The sequence below is a fragment of the Ovis aries genome, chromosome 1 (assembly GCF_016772045.2).
Source record: "Ovis aries strain OAR_USU_Benz2616 breed Rambouillet chromosome 1, ARS-UI_Ramb_v3.0, whole genome shotgun sequence".
Classification (NCBI taxonomy): Eukaryota; Metazoa; Chordata; class Mammalia; order Artiodactyla; family Bovidae; genus Ovis; species Ovis aries.
The window spans coordinates 243,044,230-243,058,202 of NC_056054.1; the positions used below are offsets into that span (position 1 = coordinate 243,044,230).

The 13,973-nt window shown below is 32.8% G+C and overlaps 1 protein-coding gene across 4 annotated transcripts in view; it reads left to right on the plus strand.

Moving 5' to 3' along the window:
* Positions 1–13,080, plus strand: part of PLOD2 (procollagen-lysine,2-oxoglutarate 5-dioxygenase 2) — a 119,630-nt gene extending 106,550 nt beyond the window's left edge. For 2 of the 4 annotated variants that reach the window (XM_060405538.1, XM_027959595.3), the window contains 9 exons: positions 867–992; positions 3,607–3,748; positions 4,878–4,940; positions 5,940–6,053; positions 8,695–8,760; positions 9,775–9,879; positions 11,068–11,214; positions 11,323–11,448; positions 11,661–13,080. In XM_060405538.1, coding sequence (XP_060261521.1) covers positions 867–992; positions 3,607–3,748; positions 4,878–4,940; positions 5,940–6,053; positions 8,695–8,760; positions 9,775–9,879; positions 11,068–11,214; positions 11,323–11,448; positions 11,661–11,816 — 1,045 coding nt within the window. In that variant the 3' untranslated portion in view covers positions 11,817–13,080. The remainder of the gene's footprint in view (positions 1–866; positions 993–3,606; positions 3,749–4,877; positions 4,941–5,939; positions 6,054–8,694; positions 8,761–9,774; positions 9,880–11,067; positions 11,215–11,322; positions 11,449–11,660) is intronic. The other 2 variants (XM_060405541.1, XM_027959598.3) reach the window with 1 other exon arrangement.
* Positions 13,081–13,973: the final 893 nt, after the last annotated feature.

The following is a 13,973-nucleotide window of genomic DNA, read 5'->3' on the forward strand; positions in this document are numbered from 1 at the left end:
CCTCTCCAGCATTTATTGCTTGCAGATTTTTGGATCGCAGCCATTCTGACTGGTGTGAAGTGGTACCTCATTGTGGTTTTGATTTGCATTTCTCTAATAATGAGTGATGTTGAGCATCTTTTCATGTGTTTGTTAGCCATCTGTATGTCTTCTTTGGAGAAATGTCTATTTAGTTCTTTGGCCCATTTTTTGATTGGGTCATTTATTTTTCTGGAATTGAGCTGCAGAAGTTGCTTGTATATTTTTGAGATTAGTTGTTTGTCAGTTGCTTCATTTGCTATTATTTTCTCCCATTCAGAAGGCTGTCTTTTCACCTTGCTTATATTTTCCTTTGTTGTGCAGAAGCTTTTAATTTTAATTAGATCCCATTTGTTTATTTTTGCTTTTATTTCCAGAATTCTGGGAGGTGGATCATAGAGGATCCTGCTGTGATTTATGTCTGAGAGTGTTTTGCCTATATTCTCCTCTAGGAGTTTTATAGTTTCTGATCTTACATTTAGATCTTTAATCCATTTTGAGTTTATTTTTGTGTACGGTGTTAGAAAGTGATCTAGTTTCATTCTTATACTTTTATTGGATGTAAGTATGGTCCTTTTAAAAATTATTTTTATACTTTCATTCACATTTTCAATTACTTTTTCTTTTTTATTAGTCTTTTTACCAAGCATGATTGAAAATCAGCAATGTACTTGTTTAAGGAAAAGTGAAGGGAGGAAATTCCTCTCTATTTTATTTTAGGTTTTTGGACTAACTGCATATGTGTTAAATAAAGTTTATTGTTTTCTGTGTCATGTTAAGCCCCAAACACATAATTTTGTGGCAGTTAAAAAATGGATAATCACCTGAATTTGTTTCTCTCTCCTCAGGAAGATCATTGCTCCTCTTGTAACTCGTCATGGAAAACTGTGGTCCAACTTCTGGGGGGCCTTGAGTCCTGATGGATACTATGCTCGATCTGAAGATTATGTGGATATTGTTCAAGGGAATAGAGTGTAAGTTACTTGATTTGATCTTTTCATGTGAAATATCTTTATGTAAAGATATGATTTTATAATATTATATTGAGTTTTCAAACATTTTTTAATCTCTTTCCTTTATGTTAAATGGAAATGTGAAGACCCTGGAGACCACTTGTGATCCTGCAATACTAGTATAAAACTAATATTTTAAAAATTGTTCTTAATGTTGTAAATCTTCAAAAGCACACACTCTCAGTTGTGGTAAAGACTAAAAGATAGTGTATGATTACCATGGGTAGTCATCTTATAGTTGTTAGAAGAGTAATATTCTTTAAAGTTTGGAAAGGGAATTTCATTTAGCTAGTTTATTTAGTGGCCAGGATGAATGTTGTTTGATAGCTTATAAAATTTATAAATGAGTCAACAAAAACACCAACATCTAAACCTTCCATCATTTCCTTTCGAAGAATTTCTGTTTGATATAGCTGGTATTCTGCTTTAAAGAGAAGTTTCTTCTCCGTATGATTTCCATTTTCTAGAGTCTAAAAAGAATATACTTGCTAACAAGTATGTGCATTATTTATACTTATTTCAGATACAGAAGTTGATTTTTTTTAAACTAAAGGATGATCACATTTGAATTAGCTTTTTGCTGAGGTTAAAACAGAGAAGAATGCCATCCTTTTGTTCAAACAGCTGACTTGAACCAGAGTGACTGAGATATTAAGTGCTTTGCTTAATTTCTCAGATACATCAGCTCAATTAAAGAGGGTTAACATTTTAAAAAAAACCCATACAGTTTTTGTTGAAAAGTTGAGTTGTAAAGAGATGTTTTGCTTGTGAAAATTATAATAGGCATGAGAACAGTAATAGTTAATTTGAATGATACAAATGTGATAAAGTCTTTTGTTAGCTACAGTTAAGAAGCATGATAGCTGAGAAAATACTATTAAAATCATATTCTGTTGTTTCAAAGTACTTTAATAGTTTCTGGGATGATTTGTATAGACCATATGCCTAATGTTGTCTGTGGGTGTGGCAGAAATAAGGCTTCGCAGAAATAGAAAACACTTATTTCATTTAAGCTGTTTTACCTCAACTTCCTGTCATTGTCTAAAGGAAAAGAATAAAGTAGAGGCTTTGGATTTAGTTAATAGAAGAATGTACCTTATATATAAGAGATGCATGAAAGAATGACATCTTATAACGTGTGTATGTGTGTGTATGTGTATGAAACAGTCTACTCTTTACCATACCAATGATAAATTTCTGAATTCAGTGGGCATACTATTTATTTTTGATTGAACATTTCCTCTGAAGCTCCTCTAGTAAGACAAAATGATAGTATATATATTGCTTTCAATCTCTGACTACGTTTCCTTGGTCAGGATTTTCCCTTTCTGTTCTGTGAAAGCAAAATATATCCCTTCAAGTGAAACCTCTGTTTTGTTGTTTTTAGAAAATGAGTCATGTTCAGAGTAAGCAGACAAGTGTGGGAAAGAAAGAAGGATGAAATAAACAGTGTCTTCCATCACTTGTGTACTTCAAGCTATGTTTATATCTTCCTTTTTCTACAGATAATTGAGATAGCTTAATGACAGGTTAAAGCATCTGCCTGCAATGCGGGAGACCCGGGTTCAATCCCTAGGTTGGGAAGATCCCCTGGAGAAGGAAATGGCAACCCACTCCAGTATTCCTGCCTGGAGAATGCCATGGAGAGAAGAGCCTGGCAGGCTACATTCCATGGGGTTGCAAAGAGTTGGACACGGCTGAACGACTTCACTTTCTTCTTTCTTTTCTTTCTAATGACTTTCAAAAGACTGAATTTTTAAGAGAATTTTAGGCTGTGTTCAGTGGTGTGCTGGTAAATATCTAATAACTGATTCTTGGGGTTGAAGATGCCCTGGTTTGTAGTTTTGCCCATCTTTGTCTTCTGAATACATCTACTATGGCTGATTTCAAGTTTCCAATGTGGTCACTGAGTGTAGACTTGGGAAGGGAAGCTCAGTGCTCTGGGAAGCCAGTGTGAGCTGGATGTGATGTTTTTGCTATTGAAGTGCTTAATCATAAATGCCCATCAGGATATTGTACTCTAACTGATCAACAAAGTGAGGGATGACAGCTAAAATGCCAAACATATCAACTTTAAAATGAAGTTTATAGGGAGATAACTGATATAGCTCATAATCTGGGTTGGGAAAAATCCTCTGGAGAAGGGATAGGCTATCCACTCCAGTATTCTTGGACTTCCCTTGTGGCTCAGCTGGTAAAGAATCTGCCTGCAATGCAGGAGGCCTAGGCTTGATCCCTGGGTTGGGAAGATCCCCTGGAGAAGGGAAAGGCTGCCCTCTCTGAGAAGAGTGGAGAATTTCATGGACTGTACTGTCCATGGGGTCACAAAGAGCCAGACACGACTGAGCGACTTTCACTCATTCACTCATGTAGTGTTTACCAAATGCTCTCATGTATGTGTGTGTGTACATATGTCAGATATCATGAGATGTGTTTGTATCTGTGTGTAACTTGACTCCATAGTTTATATATGCAAAATTTTAAACATACAAGGCATTTATTTTAAAACCATAAAAATAAAACTTTAAATATTTTGTATTTGTGGTATTTTGGAATGTCTTATCTTTACTTTCAGAGGGATATGGAATGTCCCATACATGGCTAACGTGTACTTAATTAAAGGAAAGACCCTCCGATCAGAGATGAATGAAAGGAACTATTTTGTTCGTGATAAACTGGATCCTGATATGGCTCTTTGCCGAAATGCTAGAGAAATGGTAGGGAATATGATGATGGCTTGCTTGAATGTCTCTGTAAGATGGCTTGCTTGACCAGTTGATGTGTCATTTGTTTTGATGCCCTTTTCTTTCTAATTTGTAAGTACTAGCCAATTTTTTTGGTTCTGTATTGAAATATTGGGAGCGATTATGGAGAATAATTTGCCTGTGCAACACCTGCAGAAACAACTGGAAAAAAGTTTGGCTTAGGCTAACTCACAGGCAACAATAAGATATTCAATCGTAAGGATAGATTGGTTACAAATCAACTTTGCATTTTTAAGAATTTGTCTTTAATTTGAAATTCTATACTTAAAAATCTTACCTAATTAAACTTAATAGATGAAGCCTGGGTGAAATGATGATTTACATATTTAAGAAAAACACACTCTTGTCCTAAAGTCAATATCCAATATTTCTCTGTCATTATTAATCCCATACTTTGAGAAAATAGGTTCCTTACACTAAACTGGGAGAAGGATTAAAATATGTAGTCTGTTTATGTAAAAAATTGATACATCGCTAGTCTATAATATATTTTCATTATAAAAGTTGAAGTGATTGTAGAAAATTGTTTTTCAAAATGTATAAGTGTGTCTTAAAACATACTTATATGGTTTTATGTTTTAGAAATGATTGGGTTATTTTATTCAAATGTGTATAAGCAAATATGTTTATGGAAAACTCAGGAAAGTTGGCAAGTACTTTTTTCTAGTCTAGTAAGGCATGTATTACTTGAATATGTTTGTTTTTCCTACAAACTTTTGTCCATTGTTACACTGAATGTACTCAGTACTTGTGATTGTAATTTGTGCTCATGTTTGGCTAATTTGACTCAACAGCGCACCCTGGAATGGCCTCTCTTACACTTTTTTTTTTTTTCTTTGTCTAATGAAAACTCTGTTACTAAGGAATGAGCTTGGATTTATGTCTGACCAACAGAAAAACAAAAAAAGGGCTGGAGTTGTTTCTTTGTGTGCACTGTAAGCTTTGCTTGTTCTGCATGTTGTCTGTGAAGGACATTTCAGAATGTCAGCTTTTTCTCAAGGGCTGCTATTTTTATTTACCTAAGAATACCCGAGAGAGTGGATGTGCAGGTCAACTTACCCAATCCTTCTCTTCATTTTAGACTTTACAAAGGGAAAAAGACTCCCCTACTCCGGAAACATTCCAAATGCTCAGCCCCCCAAAGGTGTTATTTTTATTTACTTTTATTTTGTTTATTTACTTTAAATACTAGATACTGTATATTGCCTAAAGTAAAGTTTCTTTAAGAGTCTTCTTTTCATTTAGCTTGGTGTAAACTGTTGGTATTTACTGGTTCTGAATTTGTATATGTGAGCGTGTATTTTGTGTGTTGGGGGTAGGCATGTGTGATATTCAACTCTTAGTTCTTCGGGCTGATTTGCATTTTATGGGTGACAGACGGAAAAGTTAAATACAAATCACTTTCTCTAGTTTCTCCAGTTTTTTTTTTTTTTTTTTTTAAGGAGAGAAGAGGTAGGAGTATGTATAAAGTACATCCTGATTAAATGAGATTTGATTACTCTTCGCTAATTTTCTTTTTATTAATAACTAACTCTTTTACCATTAAAACAGGTACAAAAAGAAACAACCCTACCTTAATGGTGTTTGCCATATTTATTAGGTTTGGGGCAAGGACGAGAAACTGATTTTCTTTAGTTGCCTCTTAATGCAGGAGTAATTTTTGTGTTCAGTCTTTAAACATCAAAATGTAAAAGTATGAAATAGACTGATAAAATATTGACATTTGAATTTTTGTTTAAAAAATGTGATATCTTCTTTGAAAGGAAAAGAAGCCAAAAGAGGTACAATTAATTGCACTTTGGCATCTAAAAAATATTTCTGCTTTCAAACAGGAATTCTTTTTCCCTGATGTCTACATCTAGGACCAGTGAGAAAGGGACAAAAACAGTCCTTCTTCCTCTTCTTTTTTTCAGTTGAGTGTCAGTGCTATCAATTAGTTTTGTGTGGTGTCTGAATTCATAATTAATCAAATTCTACTTTTATTTTAAGTTATGCATGTTTTATATGAAAAATAAAAATGCATGTTCCTGAATAAGAGATAAAAGTTGAAATTTATATCTCTTGTAAAATTTTTCCTGTGGTTAAACTTATTTTCTTATATTTTCCTTCAATATTATTAATACTATTATTTTTTGGCATATAGGGTGTGTTTATGTACATTTCTAATAGACATGAATTTGGAAGACTATTATCAACTGCTAATTACAATATTTCCCATTTTAACAATGACCTCTGGCAGATTTTTGAAAATCCTGTGGTATGTATTTCATGCTCAACTTCATTTATTACTTATTTTTTATAACTCTAAATGGATATAAATCAATTAGGTTAATAATACAGAAATACAGCAAGAGACTTTAAAGAAGTATTTTCAATTATGTAATCACAGGCCTATTTATTGTATTTCTTGGCTAAGAACTTTCTTTTTAAAGGCATATTAAGTTTGAATAAGGGAATTATCAGTTTCTTTGATTTCTCCTAATATTTCTGTTATATGTATTTCAAGACACCAATAAATTTTCAATCTCAATTTCAGAAGAAAATGTTTATGAGTAGCTCATGTATGACAATATTACATTTTGAGTTTTGGAAAGAAAATATAAGAACTTAGTTTGAGAAAATGCATTTTAAAATAAAGTAAAAATTCTGTAAATATACTCTAAAGATAGCTAGAGAAAACTGCAAAGTAGAATCAGCATATAGAGAAAATCTTAAGTTGAGGAAACTATGTCCAAAATTATTTCCTTTCTATAATTTTTGAATCATGCAAGAATTAATTCCTTTTTGTCTTAATTGGTTTTCTTTAGGCAAGATGGCACATTTATTGAAGGGAAAATACTCTCTAAAATCTATGCTTTTTTTCCTTGCTAGTAGTCAAGTTTTAAATTACGAAGACTCAGTCCACCTGATGAGAAATGTCTTTTACTTTGTAGAAGTGTTGACTTTGGGGAATAGTAAATTTAATGGTCTCTAAAACTCTATTGTTGGAAAAAGAATATCTTTTGACTTTTTTATTTGTCTTAAAAGTACTTCTGTTTCACTTTAGCAGCGTATCTCCATCTTTCACAGGAGTAGAATTGAAAGGGGCTCTTTTTTAAAATGTTGAGGATGGAATTACCTATTTTACTTTCGTACTAGAACTCTTGGTATTTTGAGAGATATAATTATTTGATTTCTTGGCTAATACTAGCTTCCTGAAAAAAAATGTCCCAATTATATCCTGAAATATAGATATTTGTGTGAGATTTTAAATCTTTGGAGAGTATGCGAAGAATATATCAGAAACTGGAACTGGTTTTCTTTCCATGGCTTTGTTCTAGTTTTGGTAAATTAGCTTGACTGATATGTCTCATGAAGGATATCCCATAGCAAAGTATTTAATATTACCCCATTATCAGAACTACTAAGAAATTAATAAAGTCAGTTTATTCAGTGATATTTGAAAACAGTCTAAAATAAAAAGTTAATATTAATGCTTTAATGTAAAATCTTAGAGTCTTGTTTCTTTAACTTCAAAAATCTATAATGATGCCAAGAAAGAATACTTAAAAATCTTTAAAGATTCTGAAAAAAAAAGAAAAAAAATCTTTAAAGATTCTGAAATGTTATGTATGATTATTTACTTTTAATTTCCCCCCAGATTTTGGGATCAGAGAACCAATTAAAGTGGATAATGAGTAATTTGATCCTTATAGTGACATACTGTGTATAAATTAATTTTGTTAAAGAATTTGAAGATAATTTTGGTTCTTCCATATCTAAAAATATCTGAGTTACATATAAGCAGAGAAATGTAAAACTAAGAATGGCAAATAAATTATCAGGACCCTTTTTAAATGTGGCCTCAAAAGATATATTTCAGACAAATATTTTTTGAAATATATTTTGATTGAAATTATTTTGAGTTCTTACCTCAGTTTTTCCCTACTGGCTTACTATTTGTACTTTGCAAAGAAAACGCTAAGAATTTTGTTAAACAGTCTAAATATATTTAAGAAAAGATCATTATGGATATTGAATCTTATTTTAAGATATACCCTTTAAATATTGGGTTTTTAAGTAAAACACTTAACCTAGGAAAAAGATTCCTTAGTTGATATTGACAAAGATTGTGTCTTAGTGTGTGATTGGTGTGTCAGTGATTGGGTTAAGAGAAGATTCAGGTTCATGAGTTAATATGAAGAGGATCTATTTTTCAATACATGGTCTTAAACCTTAATTTCAGTTAACTGAAAGTTATGATAATGTTAGTAACCCCATTGAGCATTCTTTGATACTAATCTAAAGCTAAAGTGAAAATACATTGAATATATTTAAAAAAATAAAAATCATTTTAGAGTAATTCACTATAAAAGTATATAAGCAAGGCCAAGTTGATTAATTTGCTAATTTCTACTAATGTTTGTTGCTAGAATTATTTTCCCTATCTTTCACTTTTAAAAACACATATTTGCCTACGCCTATGTATAACTGTCCTGGAGGAGGACATGGCAGCCCAGTCCATTGTCCTTACCTGGAGAATCCCCACGGACAGAGGAGCCTGGGGGCTACAGTTGGACATGACTGAGGGACTAAGCATACACAACTCATGTATATCCATAGAATATAGCATACAAATATAGACACTATAAGATTACTCAGAATTTAAAATAGAGTTATAAATCTGCATAAATAAAAACTTTGCATTTCACAGAATGTTTTAAACATACAAAAAAATCAGGCAAAGTTTAGAAAACATAAACTCTAGTTTCTGAAAGTTTCTATTTTGTCTACTACACATAGTCATTTATAAATTGCTTGAGCAGTTTCTAAAGTGCATATACTTTATATTTTCCTTAAAAGTATTCGTGGAAAGGTTTTTGCTTTAATCTGAGCAATCATTTTTTTTTTCTCCATAGGACTGGAAGGAAAAGTATATAAACCGTGATTACGCAAAGATTTTCACTGAAAATATAGTTGAACAGGTTTGTATTGGAAATTACTATGATATATAGAGCATTTTTGTAATACTTTCTGGTAGGGAATATTATTAATGTAATACTCTCTAGCAGAGGATGTTGTGAAAGTAGAGAAACTGTCCTTTAGGTAAAGTTCATGTGACTTAATTACCAATTTTACAGCCTTGAAGATCATATAGTTTAACATGTAGAAAAATGAAAATTAGCAATAATATTAAGGTCTTGCTATTTTTTTTAGCATACTCAAATGTCATAACCATTTCAGAAATAAATTTTTGACAGATCTCTGGTGTAAGCCTCTTTCAGTGAAATTTAATCTTTGAAGAAATTGGACTCCAAACATCACTTCTCAAAGAGGTTCCTTTCAAAAATGAACTCTGTTTTAGATTAATGTTCCAAATTATTACTAATACCTTATTTCAGAGAATGTAAAGGGCCTTTAATTCTGAGATGCTGTTATTTTGTTCACTGTGAGAAAGGAAAAAAATTACTGCCAATTAAACTATGATGCACATTGAAAGAGCTATGTTAGATTTACTGAGGCAAAGGTGTTGTATGTCATAGGGCACTGTATACATAATAACATTTCATTTCAATGACAAATCATAATGTATCATTTAAAAAGATGTCTCAAAAGGCAGATTAACAAACGTAACACCAACTAAATGTGTATATGCGTTTGCACACATACAGATGCATACATGCACACATGTTGAGAACAGAATCAATATCTGACCAGATCCCTGTGTCATTAGCAGCTATATCACAGTGGCTGCCTAGCCAACTGTGAGTCTAAGAACACATCTTGATTTCATAGAGGTTAAAATGCAAAAAAATAGTCTTAGAAATTGTTTTTTAAAAATCTATTGTTTGTAACAGTAGTGTCAGTATTGTTGGGCAAACTTCTTAAAAAGACATCTAAATGAGATAAATACTGAATATTACTTTTGAAATGACATTTGTAAATAAAAAGACGCAAAATGTTACTCTCTTAATGGTGGTGTCATGTTTTATACGTAGCCTTGTCCAGATGTTTTTTGGTTTCCTATATTTTCTGAAAAAGCCTGTGATGAATTGGTGGAAGAAATGGAGCATTATGGCCAGTGGTCTGGTGGGAAACATCATGTAAGTTGTCATTTTACATTAAGAACTAAAATATATATGTGGGGCAAGGAGGAGTATCGGTATTTAGAGAAAGTGGAGGAGGTTTGTCCTTTTTGTCTTACATCTCTTAGTCCTAGACCTCAATGAAGGGGCTAGCCAAGGCTGTCAAGAGAACTATGTTTTTCATCTAATTCTGCTAATCGTTTTTTAACATTTAGTCTATCTGGGCCTCAATTTCATCTCCAGTTACACTGAGTGATCCTTCAGGGTCTGTGTCCTCTGACTGGGGATGGTAAGGTCATATAGGCCTATTGTGTGATATTGCTCTTCTCTAAGCCATTTTTTTTTTTTTTAAATTCTCTGTGTTTTCACAGTGAGCTGTAGTGAAAATACCAAAACAAAGTTTATCTGGTTCACTGCCAAAGCTATTTTTTTGTGTGTAAACATAGGAAGGAGGAATCTGTTTGAATGCCTTTGGTGTCATTCAGTATTGTATTTACATTCAAAGACTTGGCAGGAGGCATTACTGTTGGTGGTTCAATATATTTCTTTTCCTCTGAGAACCCACAAATGCCAGCTTCTTTATAGTACCAAGGAATTTTAGTGGAATACTCTGGAATATTAATGCCTCTGCTCAAATATATACCCACCTAGTCAGCTGATCAGGAAGGCAGAAGTTTGAAGTATGAGGAATAACTTGAAGTTGGCAGGTTGTAGGGAAATGAAAAGCAATCATGGAAGGAATTTGGGGGCCACAAGATAGAAGTGAGGAGATTGGCAGGTAATGTTTATTTGCAGTGACAGGTAGTAATCCAAGGTGCAGACAAACAAAATCTATGCCCATCAAACAGCCAAGACTTTCTGAAGGGTCACTGTAAAACAAAAAACAAAAAATTCATTTTTAAGGGGACATGGAAAGGCTTTGGTGATCAGTTGTATTTATTTTCTTGTTAGACCTCACATATCTGTTAAATAAATATGAAAGCACTCTACTTACTCTGTAATAGTTTGTTTCATCACTGATACATTTGCAAAGCTGTGTTATCTAAGTTATTTTGATAGTCTTGCAGTTAAAGCAGATGGTACACCATAATTGAACTGTTATTTTTATTGTCTATTATGATCTTATGGTTGAAAAAATTTCCAAGACAAAGTGAGTGTGAATTGCACATGGACGACACTTTATGATGTCATGAATGCTCTTTCCAGGATAGCCGTATATCTGGTGGCTATGAAAATGTCCCAACTGATGATATCCACATGAAGCAAATTGGTCTGGAGAATGTATGGCTTCATTTTATCCGGGAGTTTATTGCACCGGTCACACTGAAGGTCTTTGCAGGCTATTATACTAAGGTAGTTATCCTTCCACCATGCTACCTACTCCTACCAGTTTTTACACAAATGTGTTATTTTATGTTTTTATTGATGAGCAAATCCATTAGTTTACTTTGCATTTTTTAGGGATTTGCACTCTTGAATTTTGTAGTAAAATACTCCCCTGAAAGACAGCGCTCCCTTCGCCCTCATCATGATGCTTCTACATTTACCATCAACATTGCACTCAATAATGTGGGAGAAGATTTTCAGGTAATTATGGTTTTTCTATATTCAGTTCAGTTCAGTCACTCAGTCGTGTCTGACTGTTTGTGACCCCATGAATTGCAGCACGTATGAAATGGCCTTTGCCTTATCTTTTTTTTTTTTTGTTTAGATTCTGCTTAGATAGCATCATTTGAATTTTATCACTCATTAAAAATGAAATATAATAAGTTGATACATTTATTTCTCTATCCTTTTAGGGAGGTGGATGCAAATTTCTAAGGTACAATTGCTCTATTGAGTCACCAAGGAAAGGCTGGAGTTTCATGCATCCAGGGAGACTCACCCATCTGCATGAAGGACTTCCTGTTAAAAATGGAACAAGATACATCGCTGTGTCATTTATAGATCCCTAAGTTATTTTCTTTTCATTGAATTGAATTTTCTTTTGGAATGGATGGCTGGCATGAACATGCCTTTGAAGTTGTCCTTGAGAAGATGAGAGGAATATTTAAATAACTTCCACAGAACAACTTCATTTTAGGCTAAACATTTGAAAAACTTTTCCTAAAAAAATTGTTTGATATTTCTAAATGTCTGCTCTGAGCCTTAAAACACAGATTGAAGAAGAGAAAGGAAAAAAATGTAAAAGCAATTATTTATTTCTATGCCTTATTGTCTCTGAAAATAATGACAATTTTCCGAATTTGTGTTTTAGTTGATTCAGGTACAGATGTACAAGTGACAAATGAGACTAATAATATTTTCTTATTAAAAGAGTGGGAAGAATTTTATTTATCAACATGTAGACAAAACGGATATAAATGAAAATTTCAAGTTTTGAAATGCAGGAAAACTGGAGTTCTAACTGAATTTGTATGCAACTAATTGCATAAGTACTTTCTTTGACCACCTATATTGGGACCTTTTTTGGTGGTGGTTGAAGGAATATGAGGAACAATATATAATACAGTGTTTTTCCTCAAGAAACTTAGCACAAAGTACAACTGAAGTGCATATCCAGTGGAAAACGTAGATTGTTAGATTATTTTTTACATTTTCCTTAGAAATCAAGCCTTATGTTCCTTCAGATAAATTTTCCAAGGTGGATTAGATTAAGTAGATGTTAGATTTAGGAAAGCTTTCAAGTCTTTCTATTTCTTAAAAGTACATCAAGCATCAACTTAAGATCAGCAAGTGTCCTTAAGTCAAGACAGGGTCATTTTTAATTCTAGAAAATGAGGAAAAGGAAAATTTCATTGAGATTTAATAGTAACACATGACTTTTTTTTTTTAATAAAGCTCTAAGTACTTGAATTTTATATCAGGAAAATAAAGTTGGTGAGCCTTTGTTCTTCCCTTTTACCCTCTGTCTTCCTCCTAATTCTTTTTTTCAGGAGGGTGATTCACATTTTTCTCTTCACAGCATAGTCTCCATTTTATACTTCTTATTGTTTTTATTACTTTTCTTTTATCCCACTTTCAAAAAATTCCCCAACACAATTTTGTGACTTGATTTTTTTCACCATTATTCTGAGTGAGGTTTAAATATTCTCATTGTAGCTACTGTTTTTAATTTAAAGGTTAAACTTGAAAAAAAGTTTTAAGTCATGGTGCCAAATTTCATTTTTCTAACACTGTGTGTTAGAAAATTATGAAAAATAAAATAATTTAAAATGATTTTGTTCTCTTTATTATTTGTCATTTATGTTTAGAAGAGAATGATGGACTGAAAGAGAATGCAGTGGACTGAAAGAATATCTAGATAGAATAAGCCATGATTTTATTTTGCTAGATACATTTACTGATATCCGAACTAAATGAACACTATTTATTGAATTTCCAATTGAATTGTAGTATCTTCAATTTCAGACAGACTAGGGATTTCATCTGATTTATTTCACAAGTGAGAGAATAGGCAAAACATTTGTTTATTATATATTTATTCAGTGGTGTTTTCAAGCCCCTACTATGGTCCAGGCACTGGCCCAGTCACTAAAAATGTGGTGAACAAGATGTTATAATTACTGAAAGATGGGTTTAGGAGATAAAGAGTTGTAATCTACCTTGTTTCCGCAACCCACTCCAGTATTCTTGCCTGGAGAATCCCATGGACAGAGGAGCCTGGTGGGCTACAGTCCACAGGGTCGCAGAGAGTCGGACACGACTGAGCGACTTCACTTCACTTTCACTTTCTGCTCTTTAGTAGCACTTCATATGCAATGATTTCTATTATCCATCAGTTTGGTGGAAGACATACTTTATTATTTGTGAATTATACTATTGTACTTCAAGGATGCTTTTCTAAATATGTACTTCTATGTCATGGATACCAACCATTCAGAACAGACTTTGGTTATAAAAAAACAGTTCTACTAGTGCAAGCCAGCTTAATGTCCCTTGTGGTACACTTCACATGAAAGACATAAGTAGATCTGAACTCTTTATAGTTGTTGGTGGTGATTTATAGTAACTATTTTAATCTCACTCCATGTTTCCAGACTTTGGATGAAGGCAACCAATTGAGCATAGTTTCTACGTTCCCTCTCATCCCAGACTTCCTGAAATGATAT